Source organism: Chelonia mydas, chromosome 11, assembly GCF_015237465.2.
Source record: "Chelonia mydas isolate rCheMyd1 chromosome 11, rCheMyd1.pri.v2, whole genome shotgun sequence".
In the NCBI taxonomy this organism is placed as follows: Eukaryota; Metazoa; Chordata; order Testudines; family Cheloniidae; genus Chelonia; species Chelonia mydas.
Genome location: NC_051251.2, coordinates 2523897 through 2546150, shown reverse-complemented (window position 1 = coordinate 2546150; position 22254 = coordinate 2523897). Strand labels below are relative to the sequence as shown.

The 22254-nt window shown below is 54.3% G+C and overlaps 1 protein-coding gene across 6 annotated transcripts; it reads left to right on the top strand.

Annotated features, from left to right (window-relative positions):
- Positions 1-43: 43 nt before the first annotated feature.
- LOC102935676 (C-X-C chemokine receptor type 2) lies at positions 44-17365 on the top strand. Of its 6 annotated transcripts, XM_037912798.1 has the most exons (3): positions 12641-13107; positions 14357-14521; positions 15129-17365. In XM_037912798.1, exon 3 carries the CDS (start codon positions 15150-15152, stop codon positions 16218-16220), a length of 1071 nt encoding a protein of 356 aa, XP_037768726.1. In that variant the 5' UTR covers positions 12641-13107; positions 14357-14521; positions 15129-15149; the 3' UTR covers positions 16221-17365. The 6 variants fall into 6 exon arrangements, with proteins under 6 accessions (XP_007060489.2, XP_043381345.1, XP_043381344.1 ...); XM_007060427.4 differs by lacking the exons at positions 12641-13107; positions 14357-14521 and adding an exon at positions 44-230; XM_043525410.1 differs by lacking the exons at positions 12641-13107; positions 14357-14521 and adding an exon at positions 2104-2245.
- Positions 17366-22254: the final 4889 nt, after the last annotated feature.

The following is a 22254-nucleotide window of genomic DNA, read 5'->3' as shown; positions in this document are numbered from 1 at the left end:
AGCCCAGGTGTGGCGGCATTACAGCAGCAGTCACAACTTCTGCTTTTGTGGTGACTGCTCTCTCCCCGGGCCTCTCTGCCCTGCAGCCCCTGAGGTATAAATCGGAGCCTCTGTCTTTCCTTTTCATTTGGGGCTGGGTTTTGCAATGCCGGATCCTCCTAACTCGGTATAAAGCTGCTGCCGTGGAGAACTTCTGGGCAGGACGTGCTGACGGTGGCCGCTGACAGAAGGTAAGGCGATGCTCTTGTCTTTCCTTACAGTCGGGGCAGGGGGGGAGGTGGGGGGTTATTATAATGATTCCAGGTGGGGCCCCCTTGCACGGGGCACTGGACCCAAAACATTTATAGCCAGGAGTTTGCTGTGGAGGAGGGAAACGATTGTGCCCCAGCGTTTTAGGAAGAGGACTTGTCAGGTTCTGTTTTGTGGCTGCTGGATTCGTGTCCTGCAGCAAACGTGTCCCACAGGCCAGTCACACTCAGGGTGCAATTAACATAAGAACATCCGAGCTGCCAGACCGGGTCTGGCCAACAGTCCATCTAGCCCAGTACTGCCTCCGACAGGGGCCACTAGCAGAGCTCCAGGGAAAGCGTACAGAACAGGGCCATTTTGGAGACGTCCACCCCTGTCTTCCCCTCTCGGCTTCTGCCTTCACCCCAGTACCTATGTGGGACGTCATTGATGCATAACCTCATGCTGGCCCCTTGCACAGGGAGGATTTCATCCTCGGCCATGCTTGCTGCCCCATGGCTCTCAGTGTCCCCCCAGGAGACCTCCCCCGCCCCCCGGGGTGGAATATCATACCACCTGGCTTCAGCCTTTTCAGCATGAGCTGCTGTTCTTTTCCCGCAGGGATTCTGTTCCCAGCAGCTGTGGTTATTCCCTTGGGGATCTCCCCCCCAAAATGGTCTGTGTTTAAGAACGTGACCCTGTGTCCGTCCGTCTAGGGGGATGGGAAATGGACAGCGCCAGATGAGGTGTTTACAGGAGTCAGTTGTGTGCCAGAGGGGCTGAGTACCCCATCCTGCACAGAGACCCTTCACTGGTGTGGGGGGAGCCCTGCGCATGTGGGGCCGGGGGGAGTGTTGCAGGATTAACACTGGCCTTCAGACAGTTACACGTCAATTTCCTGCATAAAATGAAATCTGGGCCCCGCCTTCTCTGCTGCCCCGACCCAGTGAAACCGTGTGGTTCTGGGCTGGGAAATGGGGGAAGCTGGATGTAGGGAGCCCAGGCACGGGAGACCCCTTCCTCCCTGCCCCATACCTGTCCTGGGAGGGCTCCTCACGCCCGGTGCTCAGGGAAGTGGGCGTGAACACACTCTTGGCTAGGAGCTCCTCAGGCAAGGCCCTGCGTCTTCACAGAGTGCCCAGCGCCGTGGGTCGCAATGGGGACTGCAGGGTGCTAGTGCGGCAGGAATACGAAAGAGCAAGTCCTCTGCTCTGCGGCCTTGGGTGAGGCTTCCCCATGCGAGCCCTGGCCCGGAGCTGGGCCCCCTCAGGCTGCGGTCCAGGACCAGTCCCTGGTGTGAACTCAGTAACAGCCCCCCGGGTTATTCGAGGTGCACAGTGTTTTCCCTCCCCTCCGGCACCTTCCACTCCCTGCACCTCACCCCCACGGTGCCTCCCCAGGCCACAAACCACCCCGGGGGGCTCCCCTGCCTCTGATGGATGCCCCCCATCCCGTCACATAGCACCAAGGTCTCTTGTGAAGCTAGGAACCCGCCCAAGTCTCTCCAATCCCCTGGGCGCTCAGTCCCCACCCCCGCCACGCTTACAGGTGGCCCCTCCCTGTACAGGGGCTCCCACGGCTGCCTGCCCCAGTACAGATGGTCAGGGCTTCCTGTACGACTGGCCAACGCTGGAGATTAAACCGGAGCTCACGCGGCAGGCGTCCCGCCAGCCCCAGCTCCCTAGCCTGGCTCGGGAACCAGCCAGTGCCTCGGCAAAGGGCTTATTTCACATATTCGCCCTAATGGGTTAACTAGAGCTGAGATCTTACATCAGGCTGCAATTTCCTCCTGCTGTAGGACACTGTCCTATCACCGCACTATTGCCCACCTCCCACTTCAGTGCATTTCTCTTCCTCTTCCCCTGTGTGGGCGGCGGTGCCGTGATCTCATGTGGACACACAGGGAGCTGAGCCAGAGCGGCTGGGGAGCAGAGGGGTTCCTGCTGCGTTTCACAAGAATACGGCAGGACCATCCGCTCTCAGCCCCAAAGAGAAACTGAGGCCTAGAGCCGCAGAGGTACCTAGGCGCCGAACTTCCACTGATTTCAGGGGGAGCCTGTCCTGAAATCTCGGCACCTGCGAGGAGCTGGGCGGAAGTGAATTCACGCAGGTACCTGTACGCCGAGGTGAAAGACCCGCACCATGGCTGTGGCTGGCCCGGGCTGGCAGGGCTGTAAAATTCCAGTGTAGACGTGTGGACTCGGGCCGGAGCTTAGGCTCTGAGACCCTCCCACCGGCCGTGGGATCTCAGAGGGCGGCTCCAGCCCGAGCCCGAATAGCTACACGGCCGTTTTTCGCCCGGTGGCCTGAGCCCCACCAGCCCAAGTCAGCTGAGCCAGGCTCTGAGAGTCGATGCGGTGGGTTTTTTTATTGCCGTGGGGACGTAGCTACAGAGTCTGTGAGAGAGCCTGGAGTTTAACCCAGGCCCCCTGGCCACCATCTCACCCTGTGTCTGCTGGCGACTCGGGCTTAGACTGAAGTCTGGTTTGCCCCCGCTGAACAGCTTGAGGTCAGGTGAAATTCCCCCCGTGCAGTAAGTCCTGTGTATCTGCCCCACCTCCGCTTAGCCCTGCTTCACAACGACCAGCGGTGCCCCAACTTTTCCTCTCCCCCACCCCCCCATAATGGATTGTGTCCGCGCCCTCCCCGCCCCGGCCAGGAGCAGAGTAGCGGCAGGAGGCCAGGGGCTGCTGCTGGGGGCCAGGAGCGGAGCAGGGGCCGGGAGCAGGGACCAGTGGCTGAGAGTGGGGACCGGGGGCCGAGCCGTGGCCAGGAGCGGGGTCTGGGGGCCGAGAGCTGGGGCTGGGCGCGGAGCCAGGGCCGCAGCTGCAGCCGGGGGCTGGGGTGGGGCTGGGTGGCGCTCCCTTCCTACCCCCTGTAGGGGCTGGCCCGGGACCTGCTACCCCACCCCCCGATGCCCCACAGTTTGGGGACCCCTGTACTAGACACAGATGCGAGAGTTAACAGACTGGGGGCAGCACTGACACGAGGCCACAGAGAACTCAAGAGCAGGTGTGTTCAGTTGTGTTGAGCGATGTGACTGACAGTGATTAAATCTCTGGGGTATTTTCGCCATGGTTTGTGCTTAGGCTGGAGCAGGCTTCCTGGCAATGGCTCCTGAGATCCAGGACCACTGAGGGGCAACGTGTTGCAGCTTCCTGGCGCCCTTGCGTCTGTCTCCAGTTCCTTCCTCATAGATCTGGCTCAGCGATGGCCTTGACACTTATCTCTTTACACATTCATTCCTCATTCACACACAAAACAGAATTAATCTACACAGAACATTTTAAACAGGAACATCAAGGTGCAATGCGCAAGAAAACAATCACGGCATTCTTTTACTTCTTTTAAAATGCTAAACATCCGATGAAGTGGGCTGTAGCTCAGGAAAGCTTATGCTCAAATAAATTGGTTAGTCTCCAAGGTGCCACAAGTCCTCCTGTTCTTTCTGCGAATACAGACTAACACGGCGGCTACTCTGAAACCTGCAACAAAGTAGTGACCTTAAAACGTCTGTCACTGCCTTGAAATCAGCCTAGACGCAGATTCCGCCTGATGCATCTTTACCAAATGGCCCATTAGGCCGTTCCTTTCTGCTGTTCAAAAAGGGTGCCTGGCAGGATATGATCAAATCATACACCAGTCCATTGACTACAGGCTACAGAATTATTTCATTATTCTTCCTTTTTTATTTTAAATTATACAAAATACAAACATAAAATCCTACTACTACATGTCCCCCCTTTGGCCCCTTAAGAACAATTCTTGCGAGGGTCACAGTTTATACAATTATTTCATAGCAATCGACTGAGAGAGCGTTTGAGCTTGTGGTTGTAATTTAACCAACGTTTTAAATTTAACAGCACATACAACATATTCCGAGCCAGCAAACACAGGACAATATGAATACAACTGGTAATGGGTGAACCGTGATAGACAACGTGCCCTTAGAGGTCAGGGACCAGCCTGTAAAAACGCCCTGCCAATGACAGGCTGGCAGGTTTTTTTTTAGACTTAGCAGTTTTTAGCATGTTTTTATTGGCCTGTGATATTTGAATGACGAGCTTCCCTACCTCCCTCTGCGTTTGGTGTAAAAACGGAGTCACTTTCTTTCGTTTGTTCTGTTCACGTGTTCCCGATGGAGTGGCCTTGCTGCAGGGGTCTGTGGTGACAGGCAGGGACACGCACACCCGTTTCTGAGGGCTTTATTTCCTGCACTCCTGGGTATTTAATACCCTTTTTTTTTTAAGCTTATTGACCTGTAACCCGGGGTAGCCAAAAGGATCCCATGGTCAATTTGGGGAGCGGGCTCCCTTTTTATCTCTTTGTCTTTACGGATTGTTGGTGAGTCCAATTTATAGCCATTTTTATTTTTGCTAATTGTGGATTTAACAAGACTTTTACTGGATTACTTTGAGTCACAAACAATTTTGTTGTCTTTATTTTAATTGGGGTACCTCTTTCAAATGCATATTCTTTGGTCCAGGTTCTGGGGCATGTGCCCGGGAACCATAGGTTCAATTCACTATGGGGTATTGGACAGTACCCCACACTGACTGGGAGGGTTGTTACTGTCTTTAACAGGGTTATTTTACGGATATGGTAATTGTGGATAGGTGGAACTCCTGGTGGTGGTATTCCCAGTGGGACCCTTTATTTTAACCCCTATTTCCCAGTGGTTTGGTATTCCTGTGGTGTTTATAAGGTGAACCTTAGGTCCCACCTCCCCTTCCCAGGCATTATAAGAAGGGCTGCATTTGTTTTCATGATTGCTTTAATCACCTGGGCACTGAAAGCTCCCAGAAGCAGGTAAAGCCAAACCTGACACTGGAGTCTTCTGTTTTGTGGGTTAAAATTTTGGTGGTGAAGCAGTGCCTCGCGTCCAGGTTTCGGGATGTTCTTTTCTGCAAAGAATTCAAACATCAGCTAGTTTGTCCCCGTCAGTAAGTGCCTGTCTTATTTTTAAAGTTGTTCATTTGCCCTCCTTTAACATTTCCATAGGGGCGTGTTGCAGCCTCCTGGCACCCTTGCGTCTGTCTCTGGTTCCTTCCTCATAGGCTTAGTTCAGCGATGGCCTTTTACACTTAGCTCTGTACATTCCTCCTTCACACACAAAACAGAATTAATTTACACAGAACATTTTAAACAGGAACATCAAGTCACAATGCACAGGAAAACAATCCCGGCATTCTTTCACCTCTTTTAAAATGCTAAACCCACAACAAAGTAGTGACCTTAAAACGTCTGTCACTGCCTTGAAATCAGCCTAGACGCAGATTCCGCCTGATGCACCTTTACCAAATGGCCCATTAGGCCATTCCTTTCTGCTGTTCAAAAGGGGTGCCTGGCAGGATATGATCAAATCATACACCAGTCCATTGACTACAGGCTACAGAATTATGTCATTCTTTGTTTTTTATTTTAAATTATACAAAATACAAACATAAAATCCTACTACTAGACGTGCACCCACTCGCTGTGATCGTGGCTCCTGTCCCTGCCCTGGTGGGGGTGGGGCTGGCAACCCTTGCATGCCCCCGGGCATACTGCAGGGGACTCGCTGCCTAGCAATGCCCGTTGCCATCCACACAAGGAAACAGGAAGGTGCAGGGAGGGCTGAAAAAAGACCAAGTCTCTACAATCACTAGCATCAGCAGAAACAAGTTCTCGTTTTTATTGTGGGCGAGATGCATCTTCCCTTCCCCGGCCCTTTGGACATGGCGGGGGGCGGGGGGGAGTCCCCTGGCTGCAGGTAGCCCCACCTGAAGCCTGGCCAAGAGGGAGACCTCCCTCCCCTTCATTCTCTGGGTCGCTGTGCTCTCCGCACAGCGGGGCAGAGGCCTGGGGGCTTTTCATTCTCTTAGCAATGATCAGGTTGTCTGGGGCGACGCTTCCCGCAGAGGGGCTGGGCAGAGCCGGCTCCCACACCATCAGCCACTAGGCAGCACTCCTGGTGTGGGAATGGCTGGGTCCGGTTCTCAAGTGGGAGAGGATTAAACGCCATGTGGCTGTGTTTGAACAGGTGCCCGGGAATTGAGGGGGTAGTTTTGGGGTGGAAGGGCCAGGAAACAGAGGTCCAGGGGAATGTGGGATAGCATTGGTGGCCTCTCTGGACATGAGTCGGGCAACTGAGGCTTGAGCTGCATCCGCACTGCAAAAACCCTGGTCTTGGACTCGCGTCACAGTGGGACTTGGGCTCAGACCAACTCCTCCACATGGCTCCCTGAAGGAGCCTTATCTCTGTCATTGGTTCATTCCCTACTCTCCCCTAAGCGCCTCCTTGGGTTTACCTTGCTGCAGTCAGGCAGGGTCATGGGTAAACTGAGGCACGCAGGACACTTACAAAAATAATACCTATAACTCCCTCCTTCACAGTAATTAGCCACGGGACCAACCCGCCTCGGGATGGGGTAGATTTTGGAGTCTTTACATCAAGCGTGGATGTCTTGCAAAAAGATCCACTCAAGCTCAGAGAGAAGGTCTGGGCTGGATTCAGGAAACCCTGGGGGAGGGTCTGTGGCTTGGACTATGCAGGAACTCAGGGTACATAGTCAGAGTGGTTCCTTCTGGGCTTCAAACTCCCATCCCAGTGGGACCCCAGGGCAGGTCCATGTCACATCAGGCGGCAGAAGAACTGGAGAAACCGGATCATCCGTGGCTCAGTGCTGCTGCTGAGCCATTTCCAGGGCGACAGCTCATGCAGGGGGAACCTCCATTGTCACCCATTCCCCCTCCGCTTTCTAAGATCCAGGATGCAGCACAGACAGCTAGGCCCGTAGGTCCAAGCTGGCAAAGTGGTGCCAAGGGGGACCTGCCCTACAGCCCTGCCTGTGCACACTAGCAGTTGTGCACAAGGGAAATGAACAACTGTGTCTGCAAGTGGACCCAGAAGCCCACCTGCTGTGCAGGTGCAATCGACTCTTGATGCATCTGCGGGCGTCGACGGCGAGAATCAGAGCGGTGTAGGACTGCAAGGGACCTCGAGGGCCGTCTAGTCCAGTTCCTGCACTCAAGGCAGGACTAAGTGTTATCTAGACCGTCCCTGACAGGTGTGTGTCCAATCTGCTCTTAACAATCTCCAAGGATGGAGATTCCACCACCTCCCTGGGCAATTTATTCCAGGGCCTAACCACCCTGACAGGACGTTTTTCCTAATGTCCAACCGAAACCTCCCTGGCTGCAATTTAAGCCCTTTCCTGCTTGTCCTGTCCTCAGAGGTTAACGAGAACAATTTACCTCCCTCCTCCTTGTAACAGCCTTTAATGCACTTGAAAACTGTTCTCATGTTTCCCCTCAGTCTTCTCTTCTCCAGGCTAAACAAACCCCGTGTCTTCAATCTTCCCTCACAGGCCATGTTTTCTAGGTCGGTGGTTTTCAACCTTTTTTCATTTGCGGACCCCTAAAAAATTTCGAATGGAGGAGTGGACCCCTTTGGAAATCTTACATCTAGTCCACGGACCCCCAGGGGTTTGCAGACCGCAGGCTGAAAACCACCGTTCTAGACCTTTAATCATTTTTGTTGCCAGGGCCGGCTCTCGGCACCAGCAAAGCAAGCACGTGCGTGGGGCGGCACGTTTCCAGGGGCGGCATTCCAGCGCCGGCCATCATAGGCACCAACTCCCTGGGTGCTCCGGGGCTGGAGCACCCACAGGGAAAAATTGGTGGGTGACCCACCGGCAGCTACCCGCGCCCCCGCCCACCCCAGCTCGCCTCTGCTCCGCCTCCGCCTGCTCCCCTGAGCACACCGCCGCCGCTCCCCTTCTCCCCCCGCCCCCCGGGCTTGCCGTGAAACAGCTGTTTTGCACAGCAAGCCTGGGAGGGAGGGGTAGGAGGGGAAATGCGACGTGCCCGAGGGAGGAGGCGGGGCCGGGGATTTGGGGAAGGGGTTGGAATTGGGCGGGGAAGGAGTGGTGTTGGGCTGGGGGGGCATCCACATGTGTAAAAGCTAAAAGGGGGGGACAACATTTTTTTTTGCCTGGGGCTGCAAAAAACCTAGAGCCGGCCCTGTTTGTTGCTCTCGTTTGGACTTTCTCCAATTTGTCCACATCTTTCCTAAAATGTGGCACCCAGAACTGGACACAATACTCCCGTTGAGGCCTAATCAGCACGGAGTAAAGTAGAAGAATTACTTCTCCTTTCTTTCTTAGAACATTCCTGCTAATATATCCCAGAACGATGTTTGCTTTTTTTGCAACAGTCACTGTTGACTCATTTTTAGCTTGTGATCCACTCTGACTCCCAGATCCCTTTCCGCAGTGCTCCTTCCTAGGCAGTCACTGCCCAGTTTGTATGGGTGCACCTGACTGTTCCTTCCTAAGTGGAGGACTTTGCATTTGTCCTTATTGAATTTCATCCTATTGACTTCAGCCCATTTCTCCAGTTTTTATCGAGGTCAGTTTGAATTTTAATCCTGTCCTCCAAAGCACTTGCAACCCCGCCTTGCTTGGTATCATCCGCAAACTACACAAGTGTACCCTCTATGCAATTATCTAAATCATGGATGAAGATATTGAACAGAACTGGACCCAGAACCTATCCCTGCTGGACCCCACTCGTTTTGTCCTTCCAGCATGACTGTGAACCACTGATAACTACTCTCTGGGAACGTTTTTCCAACCAGTTTTGCACCTACCTTAAAGTAGCTCCATCTAGGCATGGGATCTGTCTTGGGCACCTAGCTTTTGCAAATTTGGCCCTTATATTGGAAGGGTTTGAAAACACCTGTGAGCAGAGGGATGAGGGTTGGGGGGGTGGGTCTTCACCACCAGAGGGCTTGAAAGGTCAGTTTTTGGAAGGGGAGCTCAGATCCTGGGCACCGTTCCATGGCAAAGCCTAACCGTCGGTTCAGCCCTGTGGAATCTGGTGGGTCCATCAATATTCGGCTGGAGGGGCGTGAGCCAGGATGGTGTGATGCATAAGCCACTGGGGAGCGGGTGTTACGTAGCCCAGGCTGGGTCAGTCTGCGGGTGATCGGAGTCTGTAACAGCCTCCTGGGCACAGAGGGTGGCTTTAGAAGCTCCCGGTTCAATCCCTGGTGTATCAACCCAGATGGTGGCTGTCACATGAGAACATGCCGGGGCAGTTGCCCTTTATCGTTAATATTTGTCTAGGGCTGTAAACGGACAGGAACCGTAGCTGTTACCAAAGCTCCCACCCCAAAGCGACGGCAGGCCGAAGGGGTGGGGTTTGGTTTATATTCCCCAACCCCCTTCCTGCCTTTTTGGCTTTCTTCCCTTTATTAAGGGGCAAAATGGAAAAAGGAAAAGAAGTGGGGGGAGGGTCCAGTTCTGGGTTTTGTGGGGGAAAATGAAAAGTTTCACACACACCCCCATTTTCAGGAAAAGGCCATTTTCCACTGAGAACGGTCTGAAGGGGAAGAGGTGGAGCAGCTTTCCTGGCTGAGTCTCTGTGCGGTGCTCAGCCTGGGGGAGGGGCACTTAAGCGGGGGGTCTGTGTAGCCCCTGGCACAACCGGCTAGAGCCTCAGCTAGGGTCTCTGGGGGTTTCCATCATCCACAGAATAAACATAACCAGCTTGGCAGTTGGGCAAACCAACCCCTTGCCCTGATCCAAACACCCCCAAACTTTAAAAAAGTTTGGCTCTGGGTCCAGTTTGGAACATGCCGTCTCAGCCCATCTCTGGCTTTTGCACTTGCACGTGGCTTATAGGAATGCTTCCCACAAAGGGTTAAAAAGTAGGGCTGGATCCTGTGGTGCTGTGAATTGGCCTCCTTGGAGCTATGCTGGTTTACAGACGCTGAGGATCTAGCCCACACAGACGGCAGGGTAGCTTGTAGCAAGCCAGCGTGTTTGCCTGGAACATCACACTCCGTGGGCAAGTGTTGATCCGGCTGGGGGGAAAGGCTAAATGGGTTCTGCCGAGTCACTGAGACAGGTAACACAACGGGAGATAGAGCAGAGAGAATCTAGGGTGTGGGCTGAGCGGCCCTGAGGGAGGAACCGGAAGAAGCAGCCCTCATTTGAGCTGGTGTTTATTTTCTCTCCCTCTTGTTTTCTGTGCTAATAAAGCCAAATTCCATCCTGGGGCGAGCGTGGACTGTGCCGAGAACGGGGCCTGTGTCTGAGGGCAGGTTGAGAAAGGCTCCCGTTTCCTGTTACACAAAATTGCTCACCGGAGGTAACACGCCTGAGTTGTTGTCTTCGATTTCCCCGTATTGCTGCAATGTTTCCACAGACGATATTTACCGGAGCAGCCCCACAATGAAGGGTGTGACTCATGTTCGCTGACTCTGAGAACATGCCGCCCAGGATGGACGGTGCGATCCATCAGGAGGGACCCGAGTATTTACAATGGGCAGCTTCGCCTCCGAGCAGGGGCTGCGTTTGCAGAAAGGCATGCTCCCAAGCTGCATCTGCTCCGTGGATGCCCATTGGTGGCTTTTCTTGATCTCATGCCTGCAGGAGAGGACAAATAAGTTATATATGTGTTCCCACTTAGATCACCGAATCATAGCTGTGTAGGGAGTAGGGACCTCAAGAGGTTGTCTGGCCCCCGCTCCCACGCTGGATTAAGTACCCCTAGACCTCTCAACAGCCGTTTCCCCCTCATTCAGCCAGTCAGACGTCCACAACTGCTTTGAACAGACAGCCACGCCCAGAGTGCAGTGGCCATGGACCAAGCACAAGGCTGTGTTAGACGGAGCTGGGCCCTTTTCTGCCCCAGGAGAATGTCGTATTTCAGCAGAAGGCCAGGCTCACCAACCTCCTTTTCCGGGGTCAATCCAGACGTGGTTCTGGATCAGGAAATCCACCTGCAGCAGGTGGCCACTTTGAGAAACTATCTTGAGGACAGGCTGGATCATTTTATGCATGTTTTTTCCAAAGTGGTGTTGGCTAAAGTCCAGGCAGAGTGAGTTACTTTGATAGGTTTACTAGAGGGGCAGGAGGTGGACCCCCCCACACCCCCAAGACCCAGCCCCCCCGCCCGCCAGAGCCCCAAATGCCCTCCCACCCCCGCTGTGGCCGGAGGAGACCCAGCCCGCGTGCCCCAGCCAGCTCCCCCAAGCGCCGGGCTGGCCCCAGTGCCGGGCCGAGCTGCTGGCTCGACCCCCGCCTCCCGACACCGGGACATCCCCAATGCCGGACCAAGCCGCTGGCCTGACCCCCCCGCCCGGCAGGCCCCAGAGCTGCCCTGGGCTGCCCCATCGGCTTCAGGTGGAGAGGGAGGGCAGGGCCTCGGGGCACAGCATGGGCAGGGCCACAGCCTGGGTCTGGGGAGGCTTAGCCTGCCCTGGCCTGATACCCGCTGCCCCTGTTCGTTAGTGAAGGGCTGCAGTGTCAGAGAGGAAAAGCAGAGCAGTGGGTCCCTACTGCGAATGATAGGGACGCGCAGCAATCAATGGGGAAGGCTGCTGACACTGCCCAAGACACATCATGGATTTAACAGGCCAGATCCTCAGCTTGACTAAATCAACATATCTCCATTATCCCCCCCTCCCCGGGAGCGACCCCAGTTCGCACCAGCTGAAGATCGAGTCCAATATTAGTACGTGCTTATTTGCCTGAGGAGAAAAAAACAAATGAATCCAATTCCTCTCCCCCTCCTGCAGTGAACAGTGGGACTCCTCGCAGGATGTGGGGCACGCAGATGGGCGTGAGGTGATATTAGCACTTACCGAAGAGAGAGAAAGGGTTTGTAATGGATTTCATTGACTTTTATAGGTAGGGAGGGGTTTTCACATGGCAGGAGAAAGGATCGGGAGGGAAAATTGCCAAATCATGTTTTTCTGCATGGAGCTGATATGGGGGTGGGCGGTGGGGATTGTGTTATGTACCCCAGAATCTTAAAAGAGATCCTGGAAAGAGGGGGAAATGGGACTTGCGCTCTTTTGGGTTTTTTTTTTTTTTATCATCTATCAAGAAGGCCGAAAAGATTGTTGTAGAAGGTGGTGGTTTGCTGGCTTTTTAAAGTTAGAAACTCAGGTTTTTTCTACCCTGGGAGTCTTTATGGATGTCAAGTTTTATGGATGTTGGGCGAGCTAGTGACATGATGACATCACAGGGTATAAGACATTGAAAGCTGCAGCCACCAAGAGGGGCAGGGATTTCTACTCAGCTTGTTTACAGATTTCTTTTTGTTAAGGTCTCTTTAACTCCAATGTCCAATGCACACTCAGGAGAAAGGACTTCTTTGTTAAAAGGCTGCATAGAGGTGCTCAAAACATTTACTTAAAAAAACACAACTTGGCATTCCCCCCCAGGCCCTTTGGCACTCCTGCTAGTTTAACAATATCTATCCATATGAGATAATTTTTTTAAATCATCACAGTAGCAGCCTCTTTTATCTAAGAAGAACCAAACCACTAATGCCAGGGCGCACCCGTCTGAGTGTCCCACAGCCTAGTGCTGGAACTCTGTGGCCCCTCCCCTTTCTATCCACATAGAATCGTAGGAGTGGAAGAGACCATGAGAGGTCGTCTAGTCCAGTCCCCTGCACTCATGGAAGGACTAGGTATTATCTAGACCATCCCTGACAGGGGTGTGTCTAACTGCTCTTAACAATCTCCAGTGACAGAGATTCGACAACCTCCTTGGACAATTAGTCCTGTGCTTAACCACCCTGACAGTTAGGAAGTTTTCCCTAATGTCCAACCTAACCCTCCCTGGCTGCAATTTACACCCATTGTGTAAATTAAATTTTACATGGTAAACCCCAATGAGCCTTTGTAACAGTTCTAACTTTTCCTTAAAGAGGAAAAGAGGTTATATGTGTTTAGGGGACTTCTTTTACTGGCCCCACTGCCTGGAAGAAAGGACTCTGGGGTTTTTTATCTTTACCTCAGTGTATGTGTAAGACCAACTGCAACGAGAACACGGCTTGCTTTGAGGAGCTTTCTTTAAAGATTCCCTTTTCTAGCAGGTAAGATCCTTGTTATTTTGTCTCTGTCTTAGCTACCTATCTGCCGCCCCTCTCCCCCATCACCACAGAGTCTGAGCACTTCAAGAGCTTTAATGGCTTTCTTCTCACAGCTCCCCCGGGAGGTCGGAAAGTGTGGTTATCCCCATTTTACAGCCAAAGTCTGTGCACCCTCACTGCTGGACCATCTGTCCTTTCTCTCTGTGTTTTATAGCTGGAGCATCTCTGCAACTGTTAGAACCCGTCCTTAAAGTGGAAAAAATTCTGGCCCAAATTCCCCACTGGTGTAAGTCAGAAGAACTCCCCTGTAGCCGTGTCAATTTGCTTTAGCAAATCTATTCGGAAGTTTTAACACAAAAGTCTATGGGGAATTCAAATGTTGAGCCAGATCCTCAGCTGATATAAATCAACGTAACCGCAGGGTCTCTTTTAACCACCCTATCGCATTTGATAGTGAAAACGATACAGCTGCTCCAGAATTCTACAGCCTGATGATTTAAAAAATAGAAAAGGATCTTATTCTCTCTTAAATTGTATAGGTTTTAAAGTCATTTCTTTAGAACCCCATTGAGCTGTTCCTGATTAAATTCTATACAGAGCTTTTTCCATAAGGGTTGGAAAGACCAGAAACTTGCATCCATCCATCTGTTTATCTAGAACGTAAGAATGGCCATACTGGGTCAGACCAATGGTCCAGGATCCTGTCTTCTGACAGTGGCCAATGCCAGGTGCTTCAGGGAGAATGAACAGACCAGGCAATCATCGAGTGATCCATCCCGTTGCCCACTCCCAGCTTCTGACAGTCAGAGGCTTTGGGACACCTACAATATGGGATTGCACCCCGACCATCTGGGCTATGAGCCATTGGTGGACCTATCCTCCATGAACTCATGTTCTTTTTTGAACCCTGTTATCATTTTGGCGTTCACAACATCCCTTGGCAAGGAGTTCCACAGGTTGACTGTGCGTTGTGTGAAGAAATGGTTCCTTTTGTTTGTCTTTAAACCTGCGGCCTATTCATTTCATTGGGTGTCCCCTGGGTCTTGTGTTATGTGAAGCCATAAATAACAGCTCCCTATTCTTTTTCTCCACATCAGTCATGGTTTCATAGATCTCTACCATATCTCCTCGTAGCCATCTCTTTTCCAAGCTGGAAAGTCCCAGTCTTATTAGTCTCTCCTCGTACCGAAGCCGTTCCATCCCCCTCCTCATTTTTGTTGCCCTTCTCGGTATCTTTTCCATTCTAATCTAGCCTTTTTGAGCTGGGACAACCAGACCTGTGCGCAGTATTCAGGGTGCGATCCAGCGTTCACGGTGTAACGCATTCCGGGTGCGCACACCTTGACTACAGCTGGAAACTGCTTATACCGCCTCACTCGCTGTTGTTTCGGAGGCCCAGCTCCTCAGAGAGAGTCAGGTGTGTAAGTCCCATTGGGAGCCTTCCAGATGCTTACGGGCTGACCCCCACAAACACATCTATGGGACAGGGAAGTGAACCCATGACAGGGGTGCCGGAACAGGGGAGGGGGGGCAGGGGGCCAAGGCCCCCCCATTTTAAAAAAGTGGGAGCGCTATGCTCTTCCATTTTTTACCGGCCATAAAGGCGAGCGACGGGAGGGGGACAGAGGAGCAAGTGGCGGGAGGATGGGGTCTTGGGGGAGAGGTGGCGCGAGGGTGGGGCCTTGGGCGAAGGGGCGGCACAGGGGTGGGGCCTCAGGGGAAGTGGCAGCATGGGGGGCGGGGCCACAGTTCGGGCATGAGTGGCCCCTCCCACCTTTAGGGACCTTCCCCCGGTCCTGACCCACGACCTCCAGTTACCAGCCAGACAATTTGCACAAGGGTCCGTGGCAGACCCAGGAGCTGAACGCGGCTCTCTCGAGCTGTGAGTGAACATCTAACCACGAGAGCAGCCGGCCTGGCCGCGCAGCCCCCTCGCTGCCGGTTCAGGACACGGTGAACATCCTGCTTTTGACGACTTGCTGAATTGTGTTCTCTCTCCCCCCCCTTCCTTATCACCCGAACAGGCCCAGAGCGATTCTTCCAGCATGGGTGACTTGATATTCGACGGCGATTTCTCTGACCTCTTCAAAGGCTACAATTACACCGACTACAACACCGTCAACCCCAGCGCCGCAGCTGCCCCGTGCAAGCCCGACAACCTGAACATCAACAAGTACGTGGTGGCGGTGGTCTACTGCCTGGTGTTCCTGCTCAGCCTGGTGGGTAACTCCCTGGTGGTGCTGGTCATCAGCTACAACCGGCAGAACCGCTCGGTGACCGACGTGTATCTCCTGAACCTGGCCATCGCAGACCTCCTCTTCGCCTTCACCTTGCCTCTCTGGGCCGTCTACCGAGCCCACGAGTGGATCTTCGGCACCTTCATGTGCAAAGCCATCTCGGTCCTGCAGGAGGTCAACTTCTACAGCGGGATCCTCTTGCTGGCCTGCATTAGCGTCGACCGGTTCCTCGCCATTGTCTACGCCACCCGGGCAGCCACCGAGAAGAGGCACTGGGTTAAATTTGTCTGTTTGGGCATATGGGTTTTCTCCATCCTGCTCTCCCTGCCCATCCTCCTCTTCCGCGAGGCCTTCTGGCCGCCGCACAACGGCATGGTCTGCTATGAGCGGATTGGGGAGGAGAACACAGCCAAGTGGCGGGTGGTGTTGCGGATCTTACCCCAGACCTTTGGTTTCATCCTCCCCTTGCTGATCATGCTTTTCTGCTATGGCATCACGGTGAAGACCCTCTTCCAGACCAAGAACAGCCAGAAGCAGAAGGCCATGAAGGTCATCTTGGCCGTGGTGCTGGTCTTCTTGGTCTGCTGGCTGCCCTACAACATCACGCTGGTGGTAGACACCATGATGAGGACCCGTGCCATCGCTGAGACCTGCCACCGGAGGAACCAGATCGATGCGGCCCTGTCTGTCACCCAGATTCTGGGCTTCACGCACAGCTGCATCAACCCGCTCATCTATGCCTTCATCGGGCAGAAGTTCCGAAACAGCTTCCTTAAGATCCTGGTCTACCACGGCCTCATCAGCAAAGAGTTTGTCTCCCGCTATGGACGGGGGTCCTCCTTTGCTTCCACCTCCGGCAACACCTCCACCACCCTGTGATGGCCACGCGACTCCTCCACTCACCGGGGATAGCATCCCACCACAGCTAGTGCCAATGGCCGGCCTCAGCTTCTCAGGGTGATCGGGACCATGCAGATTCTTTTAGCACTATAGCCTCAGTTTACCAAGCCAACCAACACCGTCCAGACTCTTTTACCCAGCATAGATCATTATGCAGATTACAATTATGCAGAACACAGCAGCAAAAAGCAGGCATCTCTTCTCGGGATAATGCTATGAAGTTCCTTCAACCCCTCCCCGCAGGATAATCCGATTGTTCGCTGCCTGTCTCATCTGGGTCACGCCCATTAAAAAATAAATAACAACTCTAGACAATCCAAGGCTGCATTTCTGTACGCGGCATCCCGAGCTCCCAGTCCCCTCGCACAGTGGAGTTTAGGAATGACATTAGAAAAACTTCCCTTCCCCCAAAGGCGTGAGGAACGGAGAGTCAGAGTGCGGGGTGGAGGTAGCTGTCAACAGTAGTGGTATAAACTAAGCCTGGAGACATACTGTGCGAGCAGGAATATTGTCCTTAACTCTGCCCCTGCAGCTCCATCAGCCTTTTACGTGCATTTTGCATATTTCCCACGGAGAACTGAGTATGGTTCCATATTTTTTTAGATGCAGAATTGAAAAATGTAATTTGCCAAACCGTGCCTGCAAACTGTGGTCACTGGATTTGTGATCGTTCGGTCAGACGCTAAGAGATGCGGTTTCAACGTGAAGGAGAGCGCTTCGTGACCTCGTGGAACAGGAAGGGTTAGGGGGTGTTTGAACATTAGCTTTACATCCGTTGATTGTATCATGAACATGGAATCGTTTTGCTGAGTAGCCAAGGATTGCTAGTTGGATGGGCTTAGATAGCTATGCTGATGTGTTACCATGATAGGCACTGTAGTGAAACCGTAGCTAGCTAGATGATAAGATGTTTGGATGAATGCATGATATTTGAATTGTCAAAGTGTCTTTACATTTGTGTACAGTTATGACCTTTGGATAAATTAGAGCAAGGCAGGAAAGTTGTGACAAAGTTCCATGCAGATTCAATAAGGTTTACTTTCAGTTTTAGTGGTGAACATCTGGGGCTGGCATCAGTGTTTTTCACTTCTAAAAATATAGATAATAAACTCTTGACTTCTACAGTTTCAGATCCCCGACCCTTTCCGCTTTAGAGGGCAAATATGTTGTCATCCAGAGTTTCAAACAGTTAGAGGCCAAAACTTTGGGTGTCTAAAACATGAGATGACAAATAGACTCACCAGCAGACTGGAGAAGATAAGCTGTGGGGGACATGATAAGAGTTTTCAAGCACATAAACGGTTGTTACAAGGAGGGAGAAAACTTGTTCTCGTTAACCTCTGAGGACAGGACAAGAAGCAATGGGCTTAAACTGCAGCCAGGGAGGTTTAGGTTGGACATTAGGAAAAACTTCCTAACTGTCAGGGTGGTGAAGCCCTGGAATAAATTGCCCAGGGAGGTTGTGGGATCTCCATCATTGGGAATTTTTAAGAGCAGGTTGGACAAACACCTGTCAGGGATGGGCTAGATAACACTTAGTCCTGCCTTGAGTGCAGGGGACTGGACTAGATGATCTCTCGAGGTCCCGTCCAGTCCTATGATTCTATGATATGATTCATTTGACATCACATTAATGTAGTCTCTGCTACAGAATGGTGCCTCTCCACTGTACAACCACGACTCACTCAGAAAAACGGACATCTTGCCAGTTTGGGGAAGCCAAGAAACTGGAGAATTAAAACTTTCACAACCCTGTCTTCCCGGCACTGACCCGGATTCAAATACACGTGGGTGAAAAATCAAGAGGGTTTTTGTTTTCAATTTGAAAACCATCCACGTTTATTGAATCCTTGCCCTAGAAACAAATCTGTTTGTCAATTTCTGGCAAGGCTCTTTGACTGCACACCTGCACTGGTCCCTGGGGAGAAGATCACAGCAGTAGCGCCTTCGGCTAAAGCCACTGGGATGTGCATATGGGTGATGAATGAGCTTCTGCTGGACCGGTGGTGGCAACCTTCACTGTGGGGTCTCTCAGTGCCCAGCCCCGCTCAGCAGCTCCCTGTCCCTCATTAGTGGCGGCTGGGCCATATGCAGAGGTTGGGGAGCCAGCAAGAGCCTGAGCTCACAGACCGGGGTTGATTAGCTCAGGATCAGGCTGGAAGATGCAGAGAGCTCCAGGGCAGAGCTGTGGTGTTAAAAAAGGCAGCTGAAGTGGGATATACGCTGCAGTGCCCCTGGGATGCTAGGACTCCCCATAGGCCCGGGGTTAAGCGTGATCAACCTTGGTCAGCCCCCAGAGAATGCCCTGTTTTCTGAGACAGGGTTGTGTGCTTGCCCCTCTCTCCTCCCCACTGCTTTGGAAATTCTCTGGCTTAGCCGACCCTTCAGTTGTCCAGCTTTCTTCCATTAGCTCCCGGCAGATGCAGAAGCAAAGCTGGACTGGACCGAGACAGCCCAGCTGATGCCCCACACCCTGGGGCGAGCCCTTGTGAGGTTCAGGGACACCGTGAATGTGGGAATGTGCCACGCAGGGTGTCTACCAAACGGGGGAGATTCCCTCTTTGCAGAGAGGCCAGCACCAGCCGAGGCCCAAGGGGTCAGATATTCTGCTGGGACCAGGTGGCTCACGCCCATGGAGCTGCGCTGATTTGCCCTCACTGAGGATCTGGCCCTGGGTACTTCCCTATTTACTCTGTGTGGACACTGAAGTTCCCAGGCACGTTCTGTACGAGACATCATGTTCCCCAGGTTCCCCCTCCTCGCCACTGCGTTGTGCATGGCTGCTGCCCTCCGCCCCAGAGGTGACTGCATTTCAGGGCAGTTGTGTAAAGCGCGCAAGCAAACAGCTGGAGCGTGTCATTTCCAGGGAGGTGAAGCAGTCGTTACCCAAGAGTCCCTTGTAAAGGCAACACATCCTGTGCCTCTGAGAGAGACGGCTCTGCTCACATACCGTAAGCTGCTGGCGTCATCCTCCCAACGCTGCCGAGCCGGCGGCTCTCCATAGCCTGGCTACACACTCGCAGAGCAGAGCAGGGCCAGGAAAGACCCCTTCACCCCGCCACGCCCCCTGCGACCATATTTGATTTCCATAATTTATTCATCCCAGGATGCTTTTGTGCCCCCATGCTATCCCTCAGGTGGATTAGACGCTAGCTTGGAGAGGGAACAGAGTGCCAGGCTGGCGACAAGCTGGAACGTCATGGGGGCTGTAAGCGGACGGTGCACGTGGGAGGGGGCAGGAACGGCTGGCCGGTGCTCACCCTGACTGTCAGGCAACAGATGAGACTAAGAACAAGCCAGCACCATTACTCTACCCTCTACAAGAGAGGACAACCCGCCTCAGCTTCTGGGGGCAACATCCGGCTCCCACAGCATTCCAGGGTAGGAGGAGAGGGGTCTTTTTGAGGCCCTTAATGTCAGGCCTTAATTCTTACCAAGGGTAACCCCTGCTGACTTCAGTGCCGGTTAGTTGGGTCCTGTGAAAAGCTCGAGTCAGTCCCCTGGAGAGCAGGATTTGGCCCTTCCTTGGACCACGTGTCTGTTCCCCTGTGGCAGGCAGTGGATACTGGTGTAGTTGGACCATTGCTCTGACCCAGTGCGGTGGGGGGCAGGATAACAGGTTACACTGGCCATGGGGCAATCCCAGGATGGCAGTGCCCTGGGGAGCTCAAGGCAGCAGATTGTGGGTGTCCCAAGAGGCTGTGGATTCATTTGGGCTCTGTGCGGAACAGGCCAGGAATGGCGGCGGGCAGCAGAGATGACCCGGAGGAAATTAATATCTTGATTCTCCTCTCCCTTCTGGTCGACAGCAGAGACGGGATGGGGGCTGCTACCTATTCGCACCAGTGGGGAAGGGAATCAAGCCCCCCGGCTGTCTCTGCACAAGCCTCTCACAGAGCGATGCCCTGCCTTGGCTAACCCAGATGGTGGCAACCATGGGATGGCTAGTATAGGCAAGCTCCAGGCAACCTCCCAGACAGCCTCTGTCCTTTCCTTCTGCCTCTGCACTGGATTCCCAGGGGGTGCCACAGAGGGGCTGAGGAAAGACGAAATAGCCACCCCTAGGGGATGTCCATTGACGGGGCACGGACCCGGGCACCTCCTGGGCTCACCAAGCTATCTGGGGCTCGGAGGACAAGCCCGTGGCAATCAGGGCTGAGCCCTAGCCTTGCACTAGCACCCCGAGGAAAGAGGGGGTCCAGCCCCCTTCCCCCAGTCCCAGTTCTGTGCAAGCGGGCGCCCAGCCCCGTTTCAGCTCGGTGCCCCAGGTGGAGAATGGTGGTTTGTGAATGGCCTGGGCTGTCCACCACACACACACTTGGCAGCTGGGCTGTAGGCAGCCGCCTGGCTGGCATGGCGAGGGGCCAGGTGTCTGCCCTGGGCTGCAGGAGAAACTCTCGGGCCGAGGTCTTGAGCAATGGGCCAGGAGAAGGGCCCCCTTACACAATGCCGTGAAGCAGGAACTACAGCCACGGCTCTTCCTGTCGGAGTCTTGAGTAACTCCCAGCCCAGGAGCGGTGAGGAGCCGGGGGGCTGGGGGGGGAGCACTCAGGCTCAGGGACCCCACAGTGACTGGGTTGCTGATTCAGGGCCAGGGGGAGCTGAACCGGAGCAGTTCGGGGAGGGGGGAGCAGGCCGGGGCGCAGCAGGTGGGGAAGGAGACGGGGCAGAGAGCGAGGGATGGACGCGCTCACGGGATGACCAGGGTACGGCCATGGGCCAGGCAGGCAGCCCCGAGCCCAGCATGTCCTGTATAGGGTGCTCCCTCTGCATCGCTGTGAAATCAGGAGCTGCCCGCGGGCCCTCCTGGGGCGGGCCCCGAACCATCCGGGGAAGACGGGCTCCCCCGGCGCAAGGCCAGGCTAGGCCCCAGCCCTGCAGTGGGGCCCCTGGATCTAACGGCTCTGCTCCAACTCCACCTTGCCCCGCTGCTGCTGCTAGGCTGGCGAAGGAGCAGGGCAGCTGGCACCAGGGCGACCCGCGCAGGGGAAACGGGGGACCCTTTGCAAAGCCCCGCCCCCAACCCCCAAGCTGCAACGCCCAAGGTTCAGGGGGCGGCATCTCCCCTCTCCCACCGGGGGGATAGCTGGGCATAGGGGGTGTTGGTGGAGTTAGGGGACTGATGGGAGAGGGGTGCCCTCTGGGGGTTCAGGTTATTACTCCCGCGGGGATCGTCCTACACCCCTCATGGAGATGGAGCCAGGGCAGCTTCACGCCACCCTGTTCCTGGTGCGTGGGGGTGGGGGCCTCTGAGGCTGCAGGGTTGGAGCTGGCCCTGGCTGGCACCCACACGGGAGACCCCCCACCCCAGGCCCGGCTTTGTAGACGGTGACTTTGTCTGGCACCCAACTCCCTTGGGCTCCTGAGAAAATCCCAGTACCTCACGGGCGTCCTGGCAGGCGGATGGCAGGGCCCCGCTGGCACACCGGCGCGGTGATGGAAGGGTCCCATCCGATGATGCTCCCCTGGGCAGGATCCCGGTACATTGTGCTCAGGAAGCCCAGCTCTGGATGCCTGCTGGTGCGATCAGGTGCCAGGGGCGTAGGGTTTGCTCAGAGGGTGCCCTGCTGCTGGGCTTTCTGGGATGGGATGTGGGGAACAGCCTCTTCACAGAGGTTAAGAGGTTGGCTGGGCCTTCCCAAGCCCCTCTGGGACCGGAGCCTGGCGCAGCCCCCGCGGGTGGGGGAGAGGGCTGGTCTGTAACAGTGGCTGGGAACCCTCTTGCCCAACGGACCCCGTCGCAATTCGCTGCAATCGGGCCAGGAAACCTCACTGGGGCTGTTGGCAAAGAGGTGTCTTCCCTGCCCCCTCTTGTGCGTTCCAGCTGCAGCATCACTGGCACTGGGGGAGCCGGAAGACCCTTCCCATCAGGACACAGGGCCTGGGGCAGACCCAGTCTCCGGGCTGCCTAACGCACGCAGCCGGCCTGGGGTTCCAGGAGTGCCGGTTCGGCCAGCGGCAGCTTTCCTGGGAAGCGGAGTGAACCTGGACTGGAAGCGTCGCGAGACAACAC